At 28.3% G+C, this 26,634-nt stretch overlaps 1 protein-coding gene across 1 annotated transcript in view; it reads left to right on the top strand.

Annotated features, from left to right (window-relative positions):
• The first annotated feature begins 3,375 nt into the window (after positions 1-3,375).
• Positions 3,376-26,634, top strand: part of LOC123302342 (regulator of nonsense transcripts 3A) — a 36,531-nt gene continuing 13,272 nt past the window's right edge. The window contains exons 1-4 of the mRNA XM_044885235.1: positions 3,376-3,394; positions 12,176-12,521; positions 19,157-19,370; positions 22,192-22,386. Of these exons, the coding sequence (XP_044741170.1) occupies positions 12,180-12,521; positions 19,157-19,370; positions 22,192-22,386 (751 nt within the window). The 5' untranslated portion in view covers positions 3,376-3,394; positions 12,176-12,179. The remainder of the gene's footprint in view (positions 3,395-12,175; positions 12,522-19,156; positions 19,371-22,191; positions 22,387-26,634) is intronic.

Raw genomic sequence — 26,634 nt, forward strand, 5'->3', positions numbered from 1 at the left:
AGCTTTTACGCCTATGAAATTTATAAAATAAGGACCACAATATTATATGGTTGTTTGAATAAAAAAGTAAACGATGTGTATGTCATGGGCAAAGGAAAAGAAGGTACGGAGTGTAATTGTACCAGAGAGTGAGGGAGTATTAGGTATACAAATTTACACTCCGTCCCAACTTTTCCTAAGTCCACGATGTAGTATGGTACCAATGGTACACCAATGCCATCTTAATTTAATGCAATTTTAGGATCACTTTTTTAACACAGAAATTGTGTTCCTTATCATATTTTACGCCATATAACATTACCCTCTTTTTAGTCAGCGGTCAATAAAATTAAATTTTTTTACAAATAAAAACTAATAAACATTATGTTTTAATTTCTCAATGTTTTTATTTCAAAAAAATTCTTACAAAATTCTACAGCAATATTTTGTAAAATACCGAGACTTAAAGAAGTATAATAAATTTGAATCAGTGGTGAAGAATCAGAAACGACCTATCACTATGCTTTGTTTATTTTACCCATCATTATGATTTGGCACATGATCAAAGTTTCACGTGAATTTTTTCCATTTTTCTAGTTATATTCAGTTTTCGATAAGGTTAAATCCACATTTCACTCGAAACCTAATTTGACTGTAAATATGAAAAAACTACAAAAAATGGCGGCAATAATTTCGTTTTGTGTAGTCAATATTGTAAAAATAAACACATACTCAACTCTCCGCATTTGTGCCAAAAAATTGATTCTTTGGACTAAAATTAAATACTAATAAATACTGCAGCAGATAGATATACATATACAAAAATAGAAGGGAGAGAAGCTGGAAAGTATTCCGTAGTTAACGAAATTTTTACAGGCTATTTGGGGGTACTCTAGTATATCTATCTTAAGTTTTCGTACTCGCTGACCCTGTGATAACTTGAGAGGGGGCCAAAAACCAGCTCCGTATAGTTAGCAGATAAAATTGTTATTTTTCACTCAAACTATTTCCATTCATTTGGGAATCGTTTGGGAGGATTTGGGAATATAATTTTAGAATTTGGGAATTATTAGTTTTCCTGTAATTAATGATTCTTTTTTCAGCGTATAGTTAGCAGGTAGGAAATTAAATCCACTTAATTTTTATGTTATTCGAAAGGAAATCATTTGGGAATTACGATAAACACGGTTTCAGAGTTTGGGAATGTATAATTAATTAATTACACCTATTTTTTAGTTGATTGATAGGTTATGTTAATTAACCGTACACCTGAATCATTAATTGTTATATAGCAGTATGGCGCCAATATTCAAATATTACTGAATAATTTATTTTATAATTTATGTAAATGTTAAGTTTTATTTTGCCTTAAAACTGTTCTTTATATGTAAGAGTAGATATGTAAGAGTAGATTTATATTTATATGTAAGAGTAGATTATTCGATCGGATGTCAACTTACATTATTTTAATGTAAGTTATGATTTTAAATCAGACCAGATAAAAATTTTGCATTTTGCACAAAATACTTTCAAAAAGGATCGTTTCCATAATATCAAAATGTAGGTAGCTTTATATACATGTTTTCTTCTCGACGCCAGGTGTCAGCAATAGGAAAAAAACATGGCCGCGCCCATATGAGCAAGAAATATCGTTACCCCTTAAGGATTTGAAGAAATAATTTTAAAAAAATTTTTATTTTACAAAGTTTTTTTTTAGTTTTTAAAATTTATCTTTTTTTACAAAGTTTTTTTTTTAGTTTTTTAAATTAAAAATTGTAAATAATCAATAATTAAAAAAGAATAATAAAAACATTAATAATTTTTTAGGAGCACTTATTGCGCGCTGTTTTTTTATTATTACTTTTTTTGTTTTAATATTACAAACTTTTGAAGCTTATATTAATATTTTTTAAATCTATTTACTATCGCTTTAATTTTATTCATTCCTAATAACATAATTATTGTCAGCAAAAAATTTTATATTTAATTTGCAAAATATCTGCTAAGCTAAAAATTTTTTTTATAGTACATACATTTAAAAATAAGAAATAACATTTATAATTTATCTTGAGAACTTGGACAAAAAAATTTAGATAAAAACACATTATTAGGTCCATTATATTCTATGTGGGTCATTTATAAAAGAAAAACGTTTGGGTGGTGGGGATAATCAACTATTTTTTGAATCCATACTAGTGAAAAAAAAATGCCATTTCCCCTCGCTTTTTAAAAATGTTTAATGACTTGCAATTATTATAAGCGTATCAAAATTTTCTCAATTGATTAAAAAAATTATTTTTAACTTTAACTGAAAAAAGCTCGACGTAGTATTAATTTCGACAAGGTATAAATTAAAAAAAAAAGTAAGACGGATATAAATTGATAGTTCGAGAGTGCAATTACTGCTCGTAAGGTATTATTTATGTTTTTATAAAAAGTTTATGTATCTAAGTTTCAAGTTTTTGTGATTATAATATCGTCCATTAAACAGCGTGCAATGATTGCTCGTAGAATATTATGTTTACTTTTATGTTAATAATTATTTATTTATTTATTTATGATAATAAGTATTAATAAAAGTAAAGCGATAGTAAATATATTTAAAAAATATTAATATAAGCTTCAAAAGTTTATAATAACCAAACAAAAAAAGTAATTTTCAAAAAACAGCGAACCATAAGCGCTCCTACAAAATGTTTAATGTTTTTATTATTCTTTTTAAATTATTGATTCTTTACGATTTTATAATTTAAAAAATGTTAAAAAAGATAGAAAAAATAAAAATTTGTTTTTAACTATTTCTTCAAATTTATTACCTTAAACGTTTGAACTACAATTATATTTATATTTCAAAATATGCCAGTTATCGTCGGCATTATAAATTCGTCCTGTGAAACTTAAATATCCAGTAACAAATTATTTTCAACACAAGAATGTAATCAGCAAAAAATTTTAATAAATATAAAAAATTCCAAATAACTCTTATCAAGCTGCACAAATTTTCAACAGGAAGTTTTAATAAATCAGAATAACTCTTAATAATTCTTTTTATAGACGCATAAATTTGTATAAAAATTTTAAAAGTCTGAAAAGTCTTACTAACTCTTTTAATGAGTTTTACTAACTCTGAATAACTCTTCTGGCAGAGTCTCAAATCTTGGAATTGTTCCGACTTATTACGTTTTACTAAAAATTATTCAGAGATTATAAGACTTTTGCAGAGTTTTTAAAGGAAAGTAAAACTTTGAGAACTGTTAATCAGACTTATTAACAGTTTATTTTTTCCATAAGGGATTCTCGTAACAACATATACAATGCATGTGTATTAATTGACTGATTCATTTGTTTACAGGCCTGGTACCCATCATCACAATTATGGACGCTGCCTCAGATCAGCTGCTTCATATCATAAGCTGTAAGTGTACAAGTTGTTGCACCACTGCAAGTTGCAGCTGTTAAAGGCTGGTCTGTTGTACTCTGCATTGTGAATAATGAGAGTGAGGACACCAGTGACCTTCAGTTTTGTCCTACTCAAAAGGAGGGTAACAAATAGGAGGGTTCGGCAACCCCCTAGTGCTAACAGATTTTCGTAACATGATGTGTAACCTCTCTGAAATTTTTAATTATTTAATCGAAATTATTTTAATCAGACTTATTAATAGTATCTTTTTTCCTTAAGGGAATGATTAGCAAAATACTTACCTTCTTTAGAAAGCTTCCGTCCCCATTGAGAAGGCAAATTTTGGTGGCTTCCTTGGCTTCCCAGCCACGCCGGAACTTGAAATTACGTCCTATTTGAGAGGTACTTGGGAGCATTTCTAGTTGGTGGTAGTTGCACAAGTTGACATTTCATTTCGAATGTTTTTCCAAATAATGTCAATGAAAATTTTTGGGGAATTCGAGAAACTGGAAAATGTTACCCCAGTAATGGACTCTTTTTTTCATTTTCAATCAATCAATTATTTAATTACATGATGGTAAACTTGGTTTACAAAGAAAGGAAGTAATTTATAAACTTAGCTTTTATGGGCTAGTTTTTTTTTATTTTTAACTATGTATAATTTTCATATCTGTGATTCTTCGCTTATTTATAGTGAAAAAGGATAATTATCTTAATTATCTATGCCTTTGTATTTATTCTTTGGATTGTTGTTTGTAATTTTGAAATTATAATCTGTTTTTCATTGGCGTGAACCATTTTTTTTAAAGGGAATATCTTTCCATTGTCCGTGGCGCGTTTTCCCACTATTTATTACTGAATATTATACACAATCAGTGTACAAATTTTAAAAATTTTCCCAGTTTTTTGAATGTATAATGTTTTAAATAAATAAAAACATTCCGAAATCATAAAACAAAATTATTTGAAATGAAAGTAATTAATAATGAAAAAAAATATTATCATGAAAAAATAATAACGAAAATATGGAAACTGCAAATCACAACAATAATCTTGGTCAGCGGATCTTTCCCGTACCCCGCGACATCACATTGTGTGTACAACGTAGAGTATTTGGTGTGAATGAAGGTTTCTAAAAATGCACTTCTTACATTAAAATGAGACGCCTATACGTTTACAGGAGGGGGAAAGATAGAGCTAAGGTCATAGTTAGTACTAAACTGTTGATACCCAGTGAACACATGACCTTAATATGACGCCATACATAGGTCATAAAAAGATCATAGGTCATACGCCATATTATACGAAAACCTGACATTATGGTGACTCAATTTATGATGTTAATATGATGTCATATTCAATGACCTCACTATTATGTCATACTGACATTAATTGTCATATTGTATGGGCCTTTATTAATTGTCATATTGTATGATGTCATTTTTATGACTTTTGTCATATTTTAATCACATTGTGACGTCATATCAAAGTCATAAGTTTACGTAATATTTACGTAATAAGTGAATCATATTCTTACCTCAGAAACAGCTCATATTGTTACGTAAAACTGATGTCATATTTTAGTCACATTGTGACGTCATATCAAGGTCATAAGTTTACGTAATATTTACGTAATATGTGAACCATATTCTTACCTCAGAAACAGGTCATACTGTTACGTAAAACTGATGGCATATTTTATTCGCATTGTGGCGTCATATCAAAGTCATAAGTTTACGTAATATTTACGTAATATGTGAATCATATTCTTACCTCAGAAACAGGTCATATTGTTACGTAAAACTGATGTCATATTTTAGCCACATTGTGACGTCATATCAAAGTCATAAGTTTACGTAATATGTGAATCATATTCTTACCTCAGAAACATACTTATACTCTTGTGTATATATATGCCAGATGCCTATCTCAACTAGAATATCGCTGCTTCTTTCTACTAGTTATAACTTTGTGTATTATTCGCGGAGTTAGTTTTATGTAATTTAGGGTATATAATCATGTTCCTTACCAGCAGTGCCAGTAGGTTTGATTTCTCGGCTGTATAGCTAAGATCAATCCCACAATGAGCAAATACATCATTCTGATTCAATATATAAATTTTTATTATTGACTAACAGGAATGAATAGATCAATTTATTACATATCGATGACATTTTAATCTCGTGACATCGAGCAACGGAAAAATTAGGTAAACTTTACGTAAAGAAAAATCATATTATAGGAAGGTGTTTGACATCATTATGACATCATTTCCAGGTCATCATTTCCAGATGACAATTTGTCATAATATATTTTATAGGTTATGTGCAACAATGACAAATTTTCATTTTCAATTCAAATTTCGCGCTTAAAAATGGCCATATCTTTCACCTCGGGGTGCAAAATGAACCTAAAATTCGTACAAAGTAATCCCTTAGAAAAGGAATGAATAGATCAATTTATTACATATCGATGACATTTTAATCTCATCTTAAAGTATTTTCAGTCATAAGTTTCAAAAAAACAGGTTCAAATCAGCCCTTATGCTAAAGTGTCTCCTTGTCCCCTCCTAATTTTCTTTATCTCTGAGCCGAAGATACTGTCTAAAAAATCGTCTAAATAGCGATTGAAAGTTTGTACACAATTTTTTATTTCATTTGTTTAGTTTGAGTGAAAATTGTGAAAATTAACTAACTTTTACGATAGTTGATACTTTTTTCAAATATCAATTATATTTCATAATAATGTGTACTCAACTTTACTTGCAAATAGCATTTGAGAGCATTCTGTCTATTTGACATTAGCACAAAAATGGCGAATAATTTCTCACTTAAACAAATAGAACTAAATCCATTTTAACGCATTTATGAATGCACTTTTTATTATAAACATATGTCAATTCGCACGGCCAAACATGTCAAAAGTCGTTAATCTGCTAATTTCACATTGTATTTCTGAATTCAATGAATGTAAAAATTTATTTGTAACTATTTATAAAGTATAAAAATGTGTGAGTGAATTCAAAATAATCTGTATAACAAAGCTAAATTAGCACAATTACAAATTATATAGAATATTTGTTTTAGTTGATTTTATCAAAATTGCATAAATATGTTTGTTTATTTAAACTTGTAAAAAGTATTTTGCATTCATATTTATATTAAATACGAAACTTATTTAATCATGTAGCAAAGTATTACTTGTTCTTGTTTGGAAGGTAACAGAAAATCAAATACTTTTTGGGATAAATTTGATATATTATTTTTTGTATATTTTACACGTTAATATAAGTAAGGTTATAATCACATATCAAAAAGGTACTTAACAAATCGTAAATTGGCTTATAATTTATATAAATGAAGATATTATAATTTTTTGGATAAGGAATTTTCCTGAACATATTAAAATTCGATCACATTTATACAAAATATGATATATAAAATATTTCAATATTTTCGTTTGTGAAATATCAGAAATAAAAATTTTATACCATGAACGTGAACTAAATCTAAAAAAGTAACGAACCATCAAAAGGTGACTAGAAAACATGTAAGTGATTAATTTTTAGCGATTGGTTAATTTTATTATACCATGACTATATGAAATATGCATAGTATATTAAGTTTAGTCCCAAGTTTGTAACGCTAAAAATATTGATGCTACGAAAAAAATTTTGGTATAGGTGTTCATAGAATCATGTAATTAGTCCATTTCCGTCTGTCCTCCCGCTCGCCCGTCTGTCAACTCGATAACTCAAAAACGATAAATGATATCAAGCTGAAGTTTTTACAGCGTGCTCAGGACATAAAAAGTGTAAATGGGCAACATAGGTCAAATGGGTCTTGGGTCCATAGGACCCATTTTGTAAACCGTTAGAGATAGAACAAAAGTTTAAATGTAAAAAATGTTCTTTATAAAAAAATAAAAAACTTTTGTTTGAAACATTTTTTCGTAAACATCAGTGTTTACCCGTGAGATTGCAAATTAGGCGCAACTTAATATATATATATATATATATATATATATCGAATGTCTTAGACCATCCGTACCCCTCCTCTGAAATATTTATTTTTATTTACTTGTGAATGTATTTTGTATACTTTAACAAATGAAATAATCCATCATTTGATTTTGTTTGTGTACTAAATTTTTTAAACTATAAGCATCAGAGAGATTGATGTTTTTAGTCTATAAAATTTAGCACACAAATAAAAAATAAGTTGTAACAAATGAAAACAAACAATTGACTGAGTTAATTGTTGAAATTCTCTGTATAGAAAGTGTTGAGTTTCAGTGCTTATATAATTTTAATAAATTGGAAAACTTTAACAAACCAACGCAATTATGGTGGCTTTTGTAAAGTTTTTTCTAGATATTTTTTTTCGTTTTTTGACATTCCTTTCTTAATTTGCACCCTCACGAGTAAAAAATAATGTTTACGAAAAAATGTTCTAAATAAAAGTTGTTTTTAAACTTTCTTTTTATCTATAAAGGTTTACAAGATGAGACATACAGAGCAAAGATCGTAAATTGTTGCTCATTTACGATACAGCAAGCTATACAAATTTCAGCTTGATATCTCTTTTCGTTTTTGAGTTAACGTGATAACGGACAGACAGGTAGGCAAATAAAAATGGACTGATGATTTTATGGACACCTTTATCAAAAATTTATTCGTAGCATCGATATTTCTAAGCGTTACAAACTTGGAACTAACATTAGTATGCCTTGATATATACCAAAAAACTATCAAAAATGTAAACCAACTGACGAGGGGAAAGGGAGTCTATAAAGACGAAATTTTGTTTGTGACGTATTTTAATGAATTTTAATCGAAACTTTACTTTTTAGATCAAAGTTGCTGTGACCCTAAAGCTGAATTTTTATTTTTAGATATTCAATTTCAAATTGTTGAAATGTAGAAATAATGGTCGTAAAAATGCGTGTGGTAACTCGTTTGATTTGGATTGATGTCTGGAAAAATGAATTGGAAGCGTTTTTCAGCACATAAAAAATTGCAGAAGTTATAAACAAATAAAGATGAAAAAAGGGTATTTCTTTTTTCGCCAAAATTTTATAAAATATTAATATTTAAGAAACTTTAGAAAAAGATTCTCTAGAAGGGGGAAATTTCCAAAAAAAAGAAAAACCACCTTCATAAGTCTATCTCGATAATTTGTAATATTAATTCAACACTGAAAATAGGTAATTTTTTTATGTTAACCATAAATGCTTAATTTTTCATTTTTTTTATGCATGTTTAATTAATTTAAAAAAAAATTATTAGAAACAAATATTTAAACTCTTTTGACGTGATCCTATTTAAGTATGTATATAACAAGTGAAAACAAACAATTTACTGAGTTAATTGTTGAAATACCATGCATAGACAATGTTGATTACTCTATGACATTATACATATACCTATACATGTCACACATACATAACTGTTATTCCCATTTAATACATACTATACAATTTACGCCTTCGCAGGTAAATAGTGATGTTTACAAAAAAATGTTTCGAACGAAAGTTTTTTATTTTTTGATAAGAAACATTTTTTACATTTAAATTTCGCTTTTGTTCTATCTCTAACGGTTTACAAGATGGGTCCTAGGGACTCAAGACCCAATTGACCTATGTTGCTCCTATACGAACTCGACCTCACTTTTTACGTCCGGAGCATGCTGTAAAAATTTCAGCTTGATATTTCTTTTGGTTTTTGAGTTATCGTGTTGACAGACAGATGGACAGACAAATGGAAAGGGACTAATTAGGTGATTTTAACACCTATACCAAAATTTTGTTCATAGCATCAATATTTTTAAGCGTTTCAAACTTGGGACTAAACTTAGTATACCTTGCATATTACATATATGCATGGTATAATAAGGGTTTCACGTAACCAAGAAATTTTTGCCAATTATTTAAAAAAGTTTTTTAGTTTACAATGAAAACGAATATTCGAGAAAATTTTGTAAATAAAAAATTGTTTTACTTGTTGAAAAATTAACTTTAAGATAAATTTCCAACGATAATCAATTCTTTAAGGTGTTCAAAATACACCATAATTTTTTCGAATTTTTTAATTAATATTTAATACATTAAACAAATTATTTAGTGTGAGACTCGTTTTTTACGCTACTACAACAATTTAAAAAGACCTATTTTCAGGGTTAAATTAAAATTATAAATCATGGAGATAGACTTCCGGGAGTGGTAATTTTTTATTGGGAATTTCTTCCTCTTCAAGATTTTTTTTTAAATTTCTTAAATATTAATATTTGATGAAATATTTGCGGAAAACGAAAAAACTTTTTTTTTCATCTTTATTTGTTTACAACTTGAGCAATTTTTTTTGTGCTGCAAATGTTTTCGTTACATATTTCTACATCAATGATTTCCGACATCATTCCAACGAGCTAATACGTATATTTGCGACCAGTATTTCTATATTTCACCAAATTGAACTTGTTGACAAGACTAAAAATAAATTTTCAACAATGGAATTGATTCTTATTTTAATATTTTGTGTATACACTAAAAAATAACATTTAAAAAAAACAATCATTACTATTTAAATTCTTCTACGAGGTCAACCACCTTTATCAAAACTGATCTTCCAAGAAATTATAATATTTTCATGCTATTTTTTAATGTAAATTTTTGTACGGGCGCTAACAATGGTTCTATACACACTGAAAGAGCTTAGCTGTAATACAGATCATTTCTTATATTTGTTGATCCGTATAATTACTTTAGGAAATAAAGTATTAGTATATGGTTTGTCAGACTTGTTGACTTACTGTGTGGTATTAAATACTTATATTTTGTATGATATTACCATGGATAACAGTAAATTGAACTGTCAACAACTGAAAGCTCACATATTAAAACGTCATCAACAGAGAGTGCTGAAAGAACGACGTTTAAATATCTTCTCTATTAAATTTTTTTTTTTTGCACTTAATTATAGCATTTTTAAACTGTATAACTGTTATAACGGCGTAAACAATGAAAATATAAATATAAGAAAATACATGAATATTCTCTATTTTGTAGAAAAATCATTAAATTTTAGAAAACAGCCATATTAGACCTTATATTTTGGGATATTCTAAGCATTTTTTAGCTCATGGCATTTTTTTTTTCCAAATGTCCGTTTTTTAGATACAAGTGATAGAAGAAAAACAAAATTATTTTCGATGATAATTTGAGATTGTCCAAAGTAACAATTATTGTGAGTTTTTAAGCCAAAATTTTACCAACAACAAAATTTTGCCAACACTTTTTTCTCAAAAACGATGAGTTTAAGGAAAAAATTTGACAAGACAAAAAATTCTTAGAATAGCCCAAAATAGAAGGTCCAATGGCTATCTTCTCAAATTTCATAATTTTTCAGAATAATTAGCTTAGGCGAATTTCTAAACGTACGCGTGTTAAAAGCACACTTTCTAAGCAACATGACTTTGTTGTACACACTCATACGTTCCATAGACTTTGTAACCTTTTGGGATTGATCTTTGTAGGGATTGAAAAAAAATGATACCTCGAAAAATCATATAGCAATATACAGAGTGGATCATTTTAATCTATTATGGCTAGTAGTTCGTTTTGTAGCTAACCAGTCAAAAAATAACTATAACATAAATTGCAAAGTTTCAATTCAATTCAATTTTATTCTGAAAGAAAAGAGGACTCCGCCAGGAATTATTCCGGTATTAATCTTTGTGCTAACCTAATGTCAAACAATAGATCAACAGGTAGAGCATCACTCATAGTGTGGACATCATGTTCTGACATCAGATTGGATCTAGTTCTCCAGATTGTTTTAATAGTCAATTTAAATCTTAAAAGGTAAGAGATAGAATAATAATTTAAATTAGAAAGTATATCCTCATAAAAAATTGACGGTTTTTATTTAAAAAATTGTTTCGAAAATCGATATATTTCGGAGGAAATGCGTCTTATAAATATGTCATTATTGCATTAATCGAAAGAAAATACGTTAGCTTTAGAACAATTTTTGAGACAAAAGTAATCAAGGACAATAAAGGTCATTCGTTTTTGTTAATAACTTTTAAATACAAGTAAATATTCAAGATTATTTGAAGACTTACCTTGAAACTATAATTTCTGGTCAAAGTCATGAAAACAGGCGAATGTTCTCTATTGCCCTTCACAACTTTTGACTAAAGCATTTTCTGTGGCTATCTTGTTTTCTTTCGATTAAATGCAAAAATTATATATTTTTAAGTCACATTTCCATTGCAAACTAACGATTTTCGAAAGAATCTTTTAAATAAGAAATGTTAGTTTTTTTATGAGGATCAACTTTCTAATTAATAAGAGTTATTCTATCTCTTACCTTTTAGGATCTAAATTGGCTATTAAAGCATCCCGGAGAACTAGGTCCAGTCTGATATCAGAACATGATGTCCACATCATACTTCGCAACGTTTAGTAATCTTACAAATTTTCTTTGGTAAATTTACTCATTTTGTCAGGTAGATGCTGCTTAGGCAGTTTCATGTGTTTCTAAAGTTTTTAATGCTTAGAATTATCTAGAATTGATTAAATTTTTTGGATTTGGTGTCTCAAAAATGGCTCAATTTAGAAAAAAATATTTTTAGGAAAGAGAAACAGGTGGGGCTGAAGTGGTTTTGCATCAAAAATAGTTTCTACCGATCAAAAAACATATGAAATGATCTACATCTAGGCTAAACCCTGTCCGTGTACACAGGTGCTAGCGCCTGGAGTATATATAAAATCTAATTTCTTTTAAAACTTCCGCAGTAAGATGGAGTCACATATTGAAAGCTGTGAAAAACCAGCCGATGTTGAAAACACTGATAGTAAAATATGTGAAAATGTTGATGGGGATAAAACTGATAAAAATGTGACTGAAGAAGATAACTTATTGATTGATGATAAAAGTGATACAGAAACAGATGTGGTAAAATCGAATAAAAATTCTGAAATAAAATCGTCGAAAGAATGTTCAAAAGTATCAGATACTAATTTAAAAAATAATGAAAAAATTGTAATTAAGGATAAATGTACAAAAAATTCAAATACATCCAAAGAGAAGAAAGATGCTGATCAAAAGATTTTTAAAAAAGAAGCTGCACCTCCACAAAAGGTATAAGTTTTGTTTCATTATTTTTTCAACGTATATAAATAACAATAGTGATAAACGTGAGTGTACTTTTCGATTTTGACTGTTGAATACGAATCTTTGATCTCAAAATTGCTCCGGCACATATGAATTTATTATATTATTTATTCGATTTCTTGAAGAACGAAAAAAGTATCGAAAAATTCAAAATGCCTTTTGAAGGGGAATGTATGGCACTTTCAGATGACGGATTCATGGGAAAAGTAGTAGTTTCATGGGAATAACATAACATCGAACTTAGGGAGAATATAATTTTTTTTCTACAGGGTGGTCCATTTTAATCTATGCATCTGAATATCTCGCTATAGGCGCCATTTATTAAAAAATGATCTTAACAAAAATTGTAGAGTTTGGTGGGAGACAATGTTCTTATTTGACCTAGCCCTTTGGGTTTTTTAAATAGCCAATTTAGATTCTTTACGGTAAGACATAGAATAACATTTTAAATTAGAAAGTTGAAATACTTCTTTATAAAGCAACCCGAAAAACTATATATATATTGTATTATATATATATATATATATATATATATATATATACAGGGTGTTCTGTTATTGACTGCAGATCGTCGGCCTACAGAATAAGCTCATAAAGACGAATGAAAAAGTCATTTACCAATTTTGGATTTGAGCCCTAGTTTGGGCGCTACAGGTATGACAAAAATTGATATATTTGTTCATTGACAGACTATCATTCGATAATCAGTAGCCAATGATAATAAGTAGATATAAGTTTATTTTATTTTATTACTTTGAACTGAGGAAGGGATTTTTTTTAAAGTATAAATGATTTCATTGGACTTGATTAAACCCGCCCACTTTTTATATTTTAACTATGATGGTACTGTGTTAATACTTAAGCTAAATAGGACGTCTTACAATCCATTTAACATACATCAAAAAAAACTATTTTGTATATTCCAAGAAATAATAACAAAACAAGTTGAAATTTGTTTGTTGATTCAATTACAAAAACAACTGAATAGAGCAGGAGACGGTCGTTTCATCAATACGTATGTTTTGTATAAATTTATTATTATTCAAAATAGCTTATAAATTATTTACATTCTTCTGTAATAAATGCTCAATGTGACCTCCATTGGTTTCAAAAACCAACGTTGACCTTTAATATCTAGAAGAAAACTGCGTAGGATTGTCGAGCTGGAATTTACCAATTTTTCATTTTCTAAAAATTATTAGTTCTCCTACAAACTCAAGAAAAGCTTTTTTCGGAAACTTTCAAAAATAAATGAAGTATGTTAACCGTGGTATCCAAATTTTAAGCTATTATCAAGCTACAAACGGTCAATGAAATGAGTGAATTATGAATTATTTGTACTTTAATCACAGCATAGATTACAATATTCACAGCAAATTACAACTAATACTAAATAATAATAAAAATAAACCCATCGATCACAATAATCAAAATCAGTAATCTTAATCCACTTTTTCATTTTTCATTTTCTAAAAATCGTAAGTTCTCCTACAAACTCAAGAAAAGTGTTTTTCGGAAATGTTGAAAATTAAAAGTATAATAAGTATGCTATGCGTGGTACCCAAATGAAATTTGGATTCTATTTTCAAGCTACAAACTACAATGAATTGTTTATACATTAATCACAGCACAGCTTACATTATTCACAGTCTTCTGATATTCCTGGTTAATAATTACTATTACTGATATTCCTAGATAATAATTCATTTCATTGGCCGCTTGTAGCCTGATAATAGCTTGAAATTTAGATACCACGCTTACCATACGTCATATATTTTTGAAAAATTCCGAAAAACGCTTTCCTTGAATTTGAAGGAGAACTAATGATTTTTAAAACTGAAAAAGTGAAATAAGATTACTGATTTTGAAAACTGTGATAAGATGGGTTTATTTTTATTATTATTTAGTATTAGTTGTAATTTCCTGCGATAAATGTAATCTGTGCTGTGATTAATGTACAAATATTTCATAATTCATTCATTTGCCATTGGCCGTTTGTGGCTTGAAAATATCTTGAAATTTGGATACCACGCTTAACATACTTCATTTACTTTTGAAAATTTCCATAAAACGCTCTTCTTGAATTTGTGGGAAAACTAATTTGAGAAAATGCAAAATTTGGTAAATTCCTACATAATTCTTTTTGTTGGTATTGAAGGTCTACGTTCGTTATTGAAACCAATGGAATGACCTTTTGTTATAGAGAAATGTAAATAATCTATAAGCTATTTTGAATAATAATAAATTTACACAAAACATACGTATTGATGAAACGACCGTCTCCTGCTCTATTCAGTTGTTTTTATTATAAAATTATTTGAAAAGAATCAACATGTTATTTATTATTTAGTTTATTGCGTATGTAAAGTATGCAAAGACAGCCCATTTTTTTTATGTAATAAGACAATTCCAGCCTATAACTAAGTGAACTGTAGTGGCAAATAAATACTAATCGAAAAACAAGCGAGACAAGTAAATAATTAAATGCGAAAAATAAAGATAACAATTGCTAATGTATTAAATTTTTATTGTCCAATTAAATTTGATAGTTTTTAACTGTCCCTTCCAAATAAGATAGTGTATGCCTACCAATTTTTCAAACACTGTGAATGGTTAAATTTTTTGATTTGTACCATAGCCATATCTCGCAAATTAGGGCTCAGATCCAAAATTAGTAAATAACTTTTTCCTTCGTCTTTATGAGCTTATTCTGTAGGCCAACGATCTGCAGTCAATAACAGAACACCCTGTATATATATATATATATATAACAATTTTTGTTAACAAAATTTTTTTTTCGTAAAACGCTAAAAGTCAAATAAGTCATTATTGCATAAAATCGGAAAAAAACACGCTAACTACGGAAAAATGCTTTAGTCAAAAGTTTTCAAGGGCAATAGAGGACATTCGTTTGTCTCCATGACTTTTACAAAAGCGTATTTTTTTTTCGATTAAATACAATAACGACATATTTTTTGCATTTCCTCCGAAAGCTAACGTTTTCAATAAAGTTTTTTAAATTAAAATTGTTAGTTTTTTTTTATGAGAATCAACTTTCTAATTTAAAGTATTATTCTATATATTACCGTTTAGGATCTACATTGGCTCTTAAAAAAACCCGAAGAACTAGGTCAAACCTGATGTCAGAACATGATGCCCTCCATGAAATTATACCATTTTTGTTGAGGTCATTTTTTAATAAGTGGTGCCTCTGGCGAGTTATACAGATGTATAGATTAGAATGGCCTACCCTGTTTATTTATTAGAATAGTTTCTAAAACTGGGAATTTCGGTAGTTCTTTATAAGTAAATTAAAAGAAACTACAAGCACAAAATCTTAAAAATTTAAGTTTTTGCCATGAAGGAAAATTCTACTTATTATGATCCTGGCATCATTAAATAAAACAAAAGTATTTAAATTTACAAATGTATTTTTTATTATCAATTACATAAATTAATTTTGAATCTCTAATTGTGAGCCATGAGGTTGGCCAGGGGACCAGGAGTCTAAAACTCAATGTTCTACGGATCCGTCTTATTTGGCCAGACGTACTTATTTGAATGTCAACATTACAGCATAAACTGTAATGTTGGCATTATGTAGATAGCGCACATCTTGACGAGGCGGGAAATTTATAATTTTTCAATTTTATCCCCCGCATAAAAAATGTTTTATATAATTATAACACTAGTTTACAAAATTTTAATTTTTGTCTTTTGCCGCGAATTTTAAGGTGGTTGTTGTTTGCTCATGACATGTTATTTTCATTAATTTTGAAAAATTAAAAAGTTTTTCAAAAAATGCCATGGGTCAAAAAGTGTTTAAAATGGTCTAAAATATAATATCATACGGTTTTCAAATCGAATTTTTGACCAGAATGACAAAGTAATCTTAATTTTCGGCAAAAAAACTTTTTTTTTCAAACGCTTTATGTATCGAAAACGGTGACGTTTGGTGAAAATTGTCAATAGTCAAAAAATGCTTAGAATCGTCCAAAATATAATATTTCATGTTCTTTAAATTAAGTTTTTGACTGGAACCATAAAATCCGCATTTATTTCAAATAATTATATCTCAAACACGGCGAGGCTAGGTAAAAAATGCCAAGGATTAAAGAATGGTGATTTTTAAAAAATCATCCAAAAGATAAAATCCAATTTTTTTTTTATTTTTTTTAATGTTAAATAAAAAGAATGATGTGTTCAAAAATAGTGTAAGAACTAGCAACGTTTTCGAAAAAGAATTTCAGGTCGGCTGATTTTATATGTTATTCTTCTTGCTTTTTCAGTTAGAGCCTGGACCATCTGGCTGGCTTCAGCGGTTGCGTTTAGTAATGCGCATCCTATCTGTTCAGGTAATAATCCTAAATTTTAAATGTATTTTAGTATGTCTGTAATTTTAATATTATGTTATTTAAGTATACCAAAATCTAAAATGAATTTGCCAGACGTTAATTCGATTGTTAAACCTTGAATCAAAACGAAAAAGTTATGAAAAGTATTGCTGTATTATGTTAGTAATGACATTAGTATTATATATGTCTTATGTTATGGTAAGTTGTTTGTGTATTAGATAGCCGCACTTGTTAAGTCACAAGAAGTTTTATTATTTTAGTTTTATTTATTTTAGTCATTACTTGGTTCGAATCCAGCAACAGTCACAATTGTTTTTTCTCTATTTCATTTTTGTTATGTTGAACGTTTCATATTTAATTTTTTGATTACTCGGTATTGTTTTAATTACAAGTTAAATTTCCAAGTGAATTCATTTGAAATCTTCATATAATATTCATAAAAGTAATAATAATAATCGACCCATTCATTTTTTTTAAGTCATAGTGTCTCACTATTGAATACCATGAGCTAAAAACTTCAGAACCCAACCAACTTCTCTATAGTCAAAAAATAGAAGCAACTCGTAATTAAAACAATATGAAACGTTCAACATAACAAAAATGAAACAGAGAAAAAAGTCCTATAGAGTTATATATGAAAATAATTTTGTCATTACTAACATACTGCAATACTTTTCATAACTTTTTCGTTTTGATTGAAGGTTTAACAATCGAATTAACGTTTGGTAAATTAATTTGAGGTTTTTGTATACTTAAATAACATAATAAATTACAGATATACTAAATACATTTAAAATTTAGGATTATTACCTGTACAGGTAGGATGCGTACTACTAAACGCAACCGCTGAAGCCAGCGAGATGGTCCAGGCTCTAACTTAAATAGCAAGAAGAACGATATGTCATATAATCAGCTGACCTGAAATTCTTGTTTTCCCGACACTGCAAACTCCTGTACTATAGAGTATCCACTTTATGGGCGCAAATTGGAAAAACTCTAGTTTGCATGAACATTATTATTTTGTTGAGTACACTCAGACAAATATTTTTCATCGGCTCCCATGAAAATTACTAGCGTGAAGTCCATTCCTGGATCAAATGCCTTATTGAAGTGAAACTTTTTATGGGACACTAGCGTTTTGTCATGATAGTTAACTCGTACAGCTAACAAACTAACAAGCTAACAAACTGTTAAACTCCTTGTCTCTTTCTTATTACCATTTACTCCAGCAGAGTGAGAGAGGCCGTGGGACTTGATAACTGTACATATAACATTTATTTATTAAACAAGGATAGTTCAAACCTACTTACATTTAAATCTTATATGTCGATCTTTATTTATTAAATGTTATTAAAGTGAAACTTTTTATGGGACACTAGCGTTTTTATTAAACAAGGATAGTTCAAACCTACTTACATTTAAATATTATATGTCGATCTTTATTTATTAAATGTTATATGTAATGTCTATATCTATTTAATATATGTTTAGAGATATCTTTGTTTAGAATATTCATTTTATAATTTACAATAAATAGTAAATGTTTGTATCTACTATCTTTTTTTGATAATTTTTTATTAAAGAAGGATAGTTCAAACCTACTTACATTTAAATCTTATATGTCGATCTTTATTTATTTATTTAATATTTTTAATATTGTTTTTTTTTACGTCACCATCTTAGTTTAAATAATTATTCTCAGTTATTGTCAATGAAGATACAAAAAATGTATGCGTCAGTCCAAAACTAACAGCGTCAAAAGTGAAACTTTTTATGTAATTCAAAAACTGTCAATGAGTGTACAAAAAAATACATTGCAGCAAAGAAAAATTGACTGGAAATTATAATAAAAATGATTTATAATAAAAATCAAGAAAAATCTACAGACTATCCCGAATTAATTACTACAGAAGTTTCACTTGTACGTATATGTATATAGTTTTATGTATATGTAAATAATAGTACGTACGAGTGAAACTTCCGTAGTAATTAATTCGGGATAGTCTGTAGATTTTTCTTGATTTTTATTATAAATCATTTTTATTATAATTTCCAGTCAATTTTTCTTTGCTGCAATGTATTTTTTTGTACACTCATTGACAGTTTTTGAATTACATAAAAAGTTTCACTTTTGACGCTGTTAGTTTTGGACTGACGCATACATTTTTTTGTTGATTATATGTTAAACTTAGAAAACAAAAATAAAATTGCTTAAAAATAATTGATTTACTTAATTTTACTTTTTAGATTGTAATAAGACGTTTACCACCTACAATGTCAGCAGACGCATTTTTAAAACAAGTGGCTCCTTTACCAGAGTACAACAATTTTTATTTCGTAAAAGCAGATAAAAGTTATAGTCCAAATAATTTTGCAAGAGCTTATATTAATTTTGTTCATACTGAAGATATTTTTATATTTAAAGAAAAATTTGATAATTATGTGTTCGTTGATGCTAAAGGTAATTAATTACTTTTTGAAAATTGTGTCTAGTATAGTATATCAAAATTTACATTATATGTACATTTACAATTTTACATGTGTTTACTAAAACCATTTTTTTTTTTTTAAATTTTAATGAAAATTTGCTCTGTTTATACTATTATCCCTCAACATTAAATATTTTTCAAGAATTAATATATTTAACAACTATCGATAAAATCATGTGAACCATGGTATATGTTGTGTGAACCATAGTACAATATTATAATGTACCACTGTTCACACTCAAATTTACCTAGAATCATTTTTAACGATGGCACCTAAAGGTACTCTCTTCAACATGTTACTTTGCAGCTCGCTCTAAGGAACATCATAATACAATGTATGCGATTGAAACACTGAAAACTTTAGAAGTTTGTCATCTTCTATGAGCGCCTAGTAACAGCTTCAACTGTTACTGAGTCGGAAAAAGCGATAACAAGAAATTGACTGAGTTAATTGTTCAAATACCATGTTTTTTCCGTTTTTTGAAAATATTTAAAAAAAAAATCCAGTTGTAATATCAGCTTGATATCTCTTTTCGTTTTTAAATTATCATGTCGACAGAAATTCGGAAATGGACTAATAGACAGATGGACAGACAAATGGAAAGGGACTAATTAGGTGATTTTAACACCTATACCAAAATTTTGTTCGTAGCATTACAAACTTGGGACTAAACTTAGTATACCATTATATATTACATATATACATGGTATAAAAAGATACCACTATAAGCTAAAATTCAAGCATCGAAGGGATTTACCGCAAGTCATTCAAGACTAAAAACTAAATGTGAAGAAAAGGGATTTTTTGCGATAAAACCGTATTTTCATGTAAAGTTTCGAACGGGTTTGATTTAAGCTAGTCTTTTTTTTTAGTGTTAGCTTAATTTTTGTTTTTATATTAATTATTTACGAAATATATTAAGGTATACTTAGTTTAGTACCAAGTTTGTAACGCTTAAAAATATTGATGACGAACAAAGAAATGAACAATGTAGGTCAATTAGGTTTTGGATCAGTCTTGGATCCATCTTGTAAACCGTTAGAGATAGAACAAATATTTAAATGCAAAAAATTTTCCTTAAAAAAATAAACAACTTTTTTTTGACACTTTTTTTCATAAACATCACTGTTTATCCGTGAGGGCACAAATTAGGCGCAAATTATATAGTATGTATTATATGGTAAAATCACTTATGTGTGTGTGACATGTATGTATGTGTGGCTATTCTAAGAGTGGTTATCTTTCTTTACTTACGTGGCATAAAAAACAAACGATTGTGTAATCAACACTGTCTATACATGATATTTCTACAATTAAAATGATTATCAACTCAGTCAATTGTTTGTTTTCACTTGTTATAACTAAAAATAGTCTTTATATAATTGCTATGTCACAGACAGCAATATCTGCCGAAAAATTGAAGAATTAACCAAGGTACATTGTTCTGTTGGTACTACATCTTTACCCTACTATTGATTTTTTTTGTATTTGTTGTAAATTATAAGTATCCTTCATTGCTAACAACAGGAGATTCTTAAACTCGGTGAAAAATGGCTTTGTGTATCAAATTTAATCATTTTTATTTTATTGATGAGACTGTAATGTGCAATGAAGATAATCAACAATTTATCAATTTAACTCAATTAATTTATTATCTTTCAACAATATCGTCTAGAAAATTATAGCATTAAAATAAATTAATATTTTTGTCGATTGAATGAAGGTGTTTAAAACTAATTTTTTTATTCAAATCAAAATGAGCATTTCTGTGGGTTGTATTATGCATTTTGTTAAAATATATCCCCTTCAGGACCCACAATAAAAATATTTAGCTAGATTAAAATTATTATTAATTAGCTAGACTGGTTTCGATTGCTTTGGCAATCCTCTTCAGTAGCATTACTCAAAACTCTTAAAATTAAAAAAATTAAAACAAATAATGATAAAATATTACCCTTAAAAATAAAATAAAATTATTTACCAGAATATGATATTAAATATTTATGTTACATCCTCTAAAACAATATAATTGATTGCCTTCACCTGAAACACAATAAAATATTAAGTTTCAATCCTAAGATAGGATTATCGTTATGAATACATACAAAAACAAACTAAGGGATTAAGCCTGAAAATAAAATAATCATTTAAAATAAATAATTGTAAATATCAAATAAAAAGCAGAAATCAAAAAATTAAAGAGAAAAATAGATTACCTAAAACAGACTAAATAAAAATAACAAAATAATGTAACAGACAAAATAAAAAAACCAAATTAAATGATAATAAGCAAATTCAAAAAATAAATAAAAATAGAATTAATTAAAGAAAAATATTACCAAATTAAGTATTACCAAATTACAATCTGAAACAGAAGAAATTCTTAATTAGTTGTACCTTATCTTCAACCTTAATGATGAAAGCTCGTACGAAAACTTTTTTTAGCTCATTTTCAAGAAAAATAAGCAAATTTTCGAGCGGTCTGAACAAATTTTTTGAAAAATATTTTTTAAATTTGTGTAGGCTTTTACATTTCTTACCATTTCCACCCTCCGTACAAAAGCGACAAGGAATGATAACAATTTGAGCAATATATTCCAAAACTAGAAATTACAAGTTTATTTAAATTAATTAAATTGTCACTTTTACATTTAGAAAAGAATGTGCATATCTCTGAAAATCGAGCTTAAAATTTACTTATTACTCAAAAATTTTAATTCAAAGATTTTTGTTTGGCACAACTATATTTTGAAGTATACTATTTATAAATATATTTTTTGTTTTTGTAATAGGTAATGAATTTGAGGCTGTTGTGGAATTTGCAATTTTCCAACGTATACCAAAGCGTGGTAGATATGGACGAAAGAAAGATAATAAATGTGGTACAATTGAATGTGATCCAGCTTACTTAAAATTTGTTGAAGAATATAATCAAAATCCTGATATTTCAGAAGGAAAGCCTGAATATAGTTTTCAATTGAAAGATGGTAATTTTTACTTCAAACAATATATTTTTTATATGTATGAATCTCGCATTTTTTATTTTCTGGAATGGCAATAGGGATATTCCAGTAAATTTTCAAAGTGACAAATTTGTTATAAATGACAATAAGCTATCAAGCGCAAACATCTATAAATATCCAGGCGTTTCATTTTCGAACTGCAAACTAACTTTTGAACGAAAAAATCTTAAGACTGACCCGAATTAAATGGAAAAAAGAACATACTTGTGCGAGATAGATATGGTTAGAGTACAGAGACGGTTCTAAAATATTATCTCTTATCCAAGGGTCTCTATAAATAAAAGAGTAGTGAATATTGCAGGATAGTACTTTCTCTATCGCTGCTCAGTTCTCGCTGTGAGAAGACTGACGCTCCTGGGTCGTCCATTCTCAAACGTTCTCTCGGAGCTAAATATGTTTTCCTGGCTCGAAAATAGTGACATTTGGAGGATGTCTTCTATAGGTTTTAATGGCCAAGCGTCTCTATTGCCCTAGATGCTGCAACCTAATCAGTTTATAAAAAATAGAAATTTAAGCCGTAAATAAGATACCTGAGCACACAACGGTATATTCTATCAGGCGCGGATCCAGACCTCAAAAAAGGTGAAATAATTAATAAATCATAAATAAACAAGTGAAAACAAACAATTGATTGAGTTAATTGTTGAAATACCATGTAAAAATGGAGCCCATAAGAACTTTTAATCAGCATGATAAAAACTACCTTAATCCATTATTCAAATTAAGATGAGCATTTCTGTGGACTGAACTATGCATTTTGTTAAAATATATCCCCTTAAGGACCCACAATGAAAATATTTAGCTAGATTATAAAATTATTAATAATTAGCTAGACCGGTTTCGATTGCTTGGGCAATCCTCTTCAGTAGTATTCAACCTCTTAAAATTAAAAAATCTTAAAATTAAAAAATAAATTACAATAATCCGAAAAAAGACCGCATCACCCAGAAACAAATAATAATAAAATATTACCTTTAAAATTAAAATAAAATTATTTACCAGAATCTTTATGTTATACCCTCTAAAACAGTTTTGGTTTTTGAGGATTGAGTCCATAAGAACTTTTGATTTACGTGATCATAACTAACTAATCCCTAGTTTTAAAAAAATTTTAACCGAACCCAAAAAATCAATATCTCGTGTAGGAATAACCTTTGAAGGGCCGTAGTACGGAAAGGAAGGGTTTTTGATGGTTGAGTCTGTAAGAACTTTTGATCAGCATCATCAAAACTACCTTAATCCATACTTTTAAAAAAAATTTATCCGAAACCAAAAATAAATGTATTGTATCCGGAGTCCTTTAAAACATTATTAAAACACTAAAATTAAAATTATGTACACAAAATTAGCTTAGCTGGCTTATATATCATGATTGTTGTTAACCCATCAGTAGATCATGCTCTTTCCATGTACAAGCACGTTAAATTATGATTTGACTGGTAAACATTGTTATTGTTTACTAGTAAACAACGTTTACCAATAAAATCGAAATTTAGCGCATAACAAAATAAAAAGAGCTTGCTTGTTGCTTGAATAAGTCGGAATAAATAAGCCAGCAATTTTTGCATGTTATTATACGATATATACAGAGTGGGCCATTTTAATCTATACGCGTAAAAATCTCATTTTGTACTTAGCCAATAAAAAAATTACTTAAACAAAAGTTGCATAGTTGATTGGGGAGATGATGTTCTGACATCATATTGAAACTAGTTCTTCGGATTTCTTTAACAGCCAGTTTTGATCCTAAACGGTAGGAGATAGAATAACTCTTTAAATTACAAAGTTGATCCTCATAAAAAACTTTTTTTTTTTTAAACATTTTTTTTTTTTGTGACAACGTAAGCTTTAGGCGAAAATGCGACTTAAAAATGTCATTATTGCATTTAATCGAAAGAAAATACTCTTAAAGTTTATCGATAATAGGGAATATGTATTTTTTTTTATATTTTTAATTCATTGTTTATACCATTATAACATTGTAAAAAATATAAATACTGCTTAAAAATGCTATAATTAAGTGTAAAATAATATTTAAAATAGTGGATAATTTTGGAATTTTTAAACGCGTCTTTTTGGCGCTCTCTGTTGATGACGTAGGAATACGGTCTGAGTAAATGATCTTTCAGTATGTGACAGATGACAGTTCAATGTTTACTATTAATACCATATAAAATTAACATATATTTAATCTATAGTAATCTGACGTCACGTCCGTTTTTAGAAAATTTGAATTTCTTTCTCTAAATTTGTACTTTTATTAATAATTTTAAGTTATTAAAAAGGTCTTAATTACTAAAATAAGAGTTCTGTTCAAATGTCCAGACAATAAAGTTACGGAAAATAAATATTTGTATCAAATTTAAATTTTATGAATATTCCCTATTGTAGGTCAAAGTCATGGACACAAACGAATGTACTCTATTGCCCCTGGCCACTTTTGATTGAAGCATTTTTCCGTAGTTAGCGTGTTTTCTTTTGATTTAATGCAATAATGACTTATTTTTAAGTCGTATTTCTTCAGAAAAATAACGTTTTTCGACAAAAAAGTTTTAAACAAAATTTGTTAGTTTATTATGAGGATCAACTTTCTAATTTAAAATATTATTTTATCTCTTACTATTTAGAATCTAAATTGGCTATTAAAGAAATCCGAAGAACTAAGTTGGTATAGGTGTCACCTTAACAGTCAATTTCCGGTTGTCTGTCTGTCCGTCTGTGGACACGATAACTCAAAAACGAAAAAATTGACGTAAAAGACCCAGGACGTAAAAATTGAGTCTGAGTAAATGATCATATCTCAATCGGATTTTGGGTTCGTTGGACCCGTCTTTTTAACCGTTATAAATAGAACAAAAGTTTAAATATAAAAAATTTTCCTTTAAAATAATAAGCAACTTTTTTTGAAACATTTTTTTCGCAAACATCACTGTTTATACGTGAGGGCGCAAATTAGGAAGAAACTTGAGTGTCCAGTATCACCAAAAGTATAAAAGAGAGGAAGTTGAAAATTTGCAGGTAGATTCAACTAGTGGTCTTGTAAAACTCTCTCGAAGGGTTGCCATAATTGTATTCGTTTTTAAAACTCTTAATTTATAAAAAAACAAGTGAAAACAAACAATTGACTGAGTTAATTGTTGAAATACCATGTATAGTCAGTGTTGATTTCTTTATCACATTACATATACCAACATGTGACACATACATAACTGATAATCAAGTATAGTACATATTATAAAATTTCCGCCCTAATTGTCGCCCTCATGGGTAAACAGTGATGTTTACGAAAAAATGTTTCAAACTAAAGTTGTTTAATTTTTGATAAGGAACATTTTTTACATTTAAACTTTTGTTCTATCTCTAACAGTTTACAAGATGGGTCCTACGGACCCAAGTCCCAATTGACCTATGATGCTCATTTACGAACTTGACCTCACTTTTTACGTCCTGAGTACGCTGTAAAAATTTCAGCTCGATATCTTTTTTCGTTTTTGAGTTATCGAGTCCACAGACGGATACACAAACAAATAATACAATCTTATAAGTGACGTATATGTTTCAAATAAACAATGTTGTTGCTATGCAAATAATTGATACTATGTGTTATATATATATAACATATCAATTATGTTCTGAACTAATTTGCGCTGTCACGGGGAAACAATAATCTTTACAAAAAAATGTTTCAAACAAAAGTTGTTTATTTTTTTGTAAGGAACATTTTTTACATTTAAACTTTTATTCTATCTCTAACGGTTTACAAGATGGGTACTACGGACCCATGACCCAATTGACCCATGACCCATGTTGCTCATTTACGAACTTGACCTCACTTTTTACGTCCTAAGCACGCTGTAAAAATTTCAGCTTGATATCTCTTTTCGTTTTTGAGTAATCGTGACCACAGACGGACGGACGGACGGACAACCGGAAATGGATTAATTAGGTGATTTTATGAACACCTATACCAATTTTTTTTTTGTAGCATCAATATTTTTAGGCGTTACAAACTTGGGACTAAACTTATAATACTATGTATATTTCATATATACATGGTATAACAAGTGAAAACAAACAATTGATTGAGTTAATTGTTAAAAACCCTGTGTAGAAAGTGTTAAATGTAACAGTGGTTGCATTTTTTTTTTTTTTAAATTAGAAGAATTAAAAAAATCACACAATTATGGTGGCCTTTCGGCCGCCATTTATTAA

The sequence above is a fragment of the Chrysoperla carnea genome, chromosome X (genome assembly GCF_905475395.1).
Source record: "Chrysoperla carnea chromosome X, inChrCarn1.1, whole genome shotgun sequence".
NCBI lineage: Eukaryota > Metazoa > Arthropoda > Insecta > Neuroptera > Chrysopidae > Chrysoperla > Chrysoperla carnea.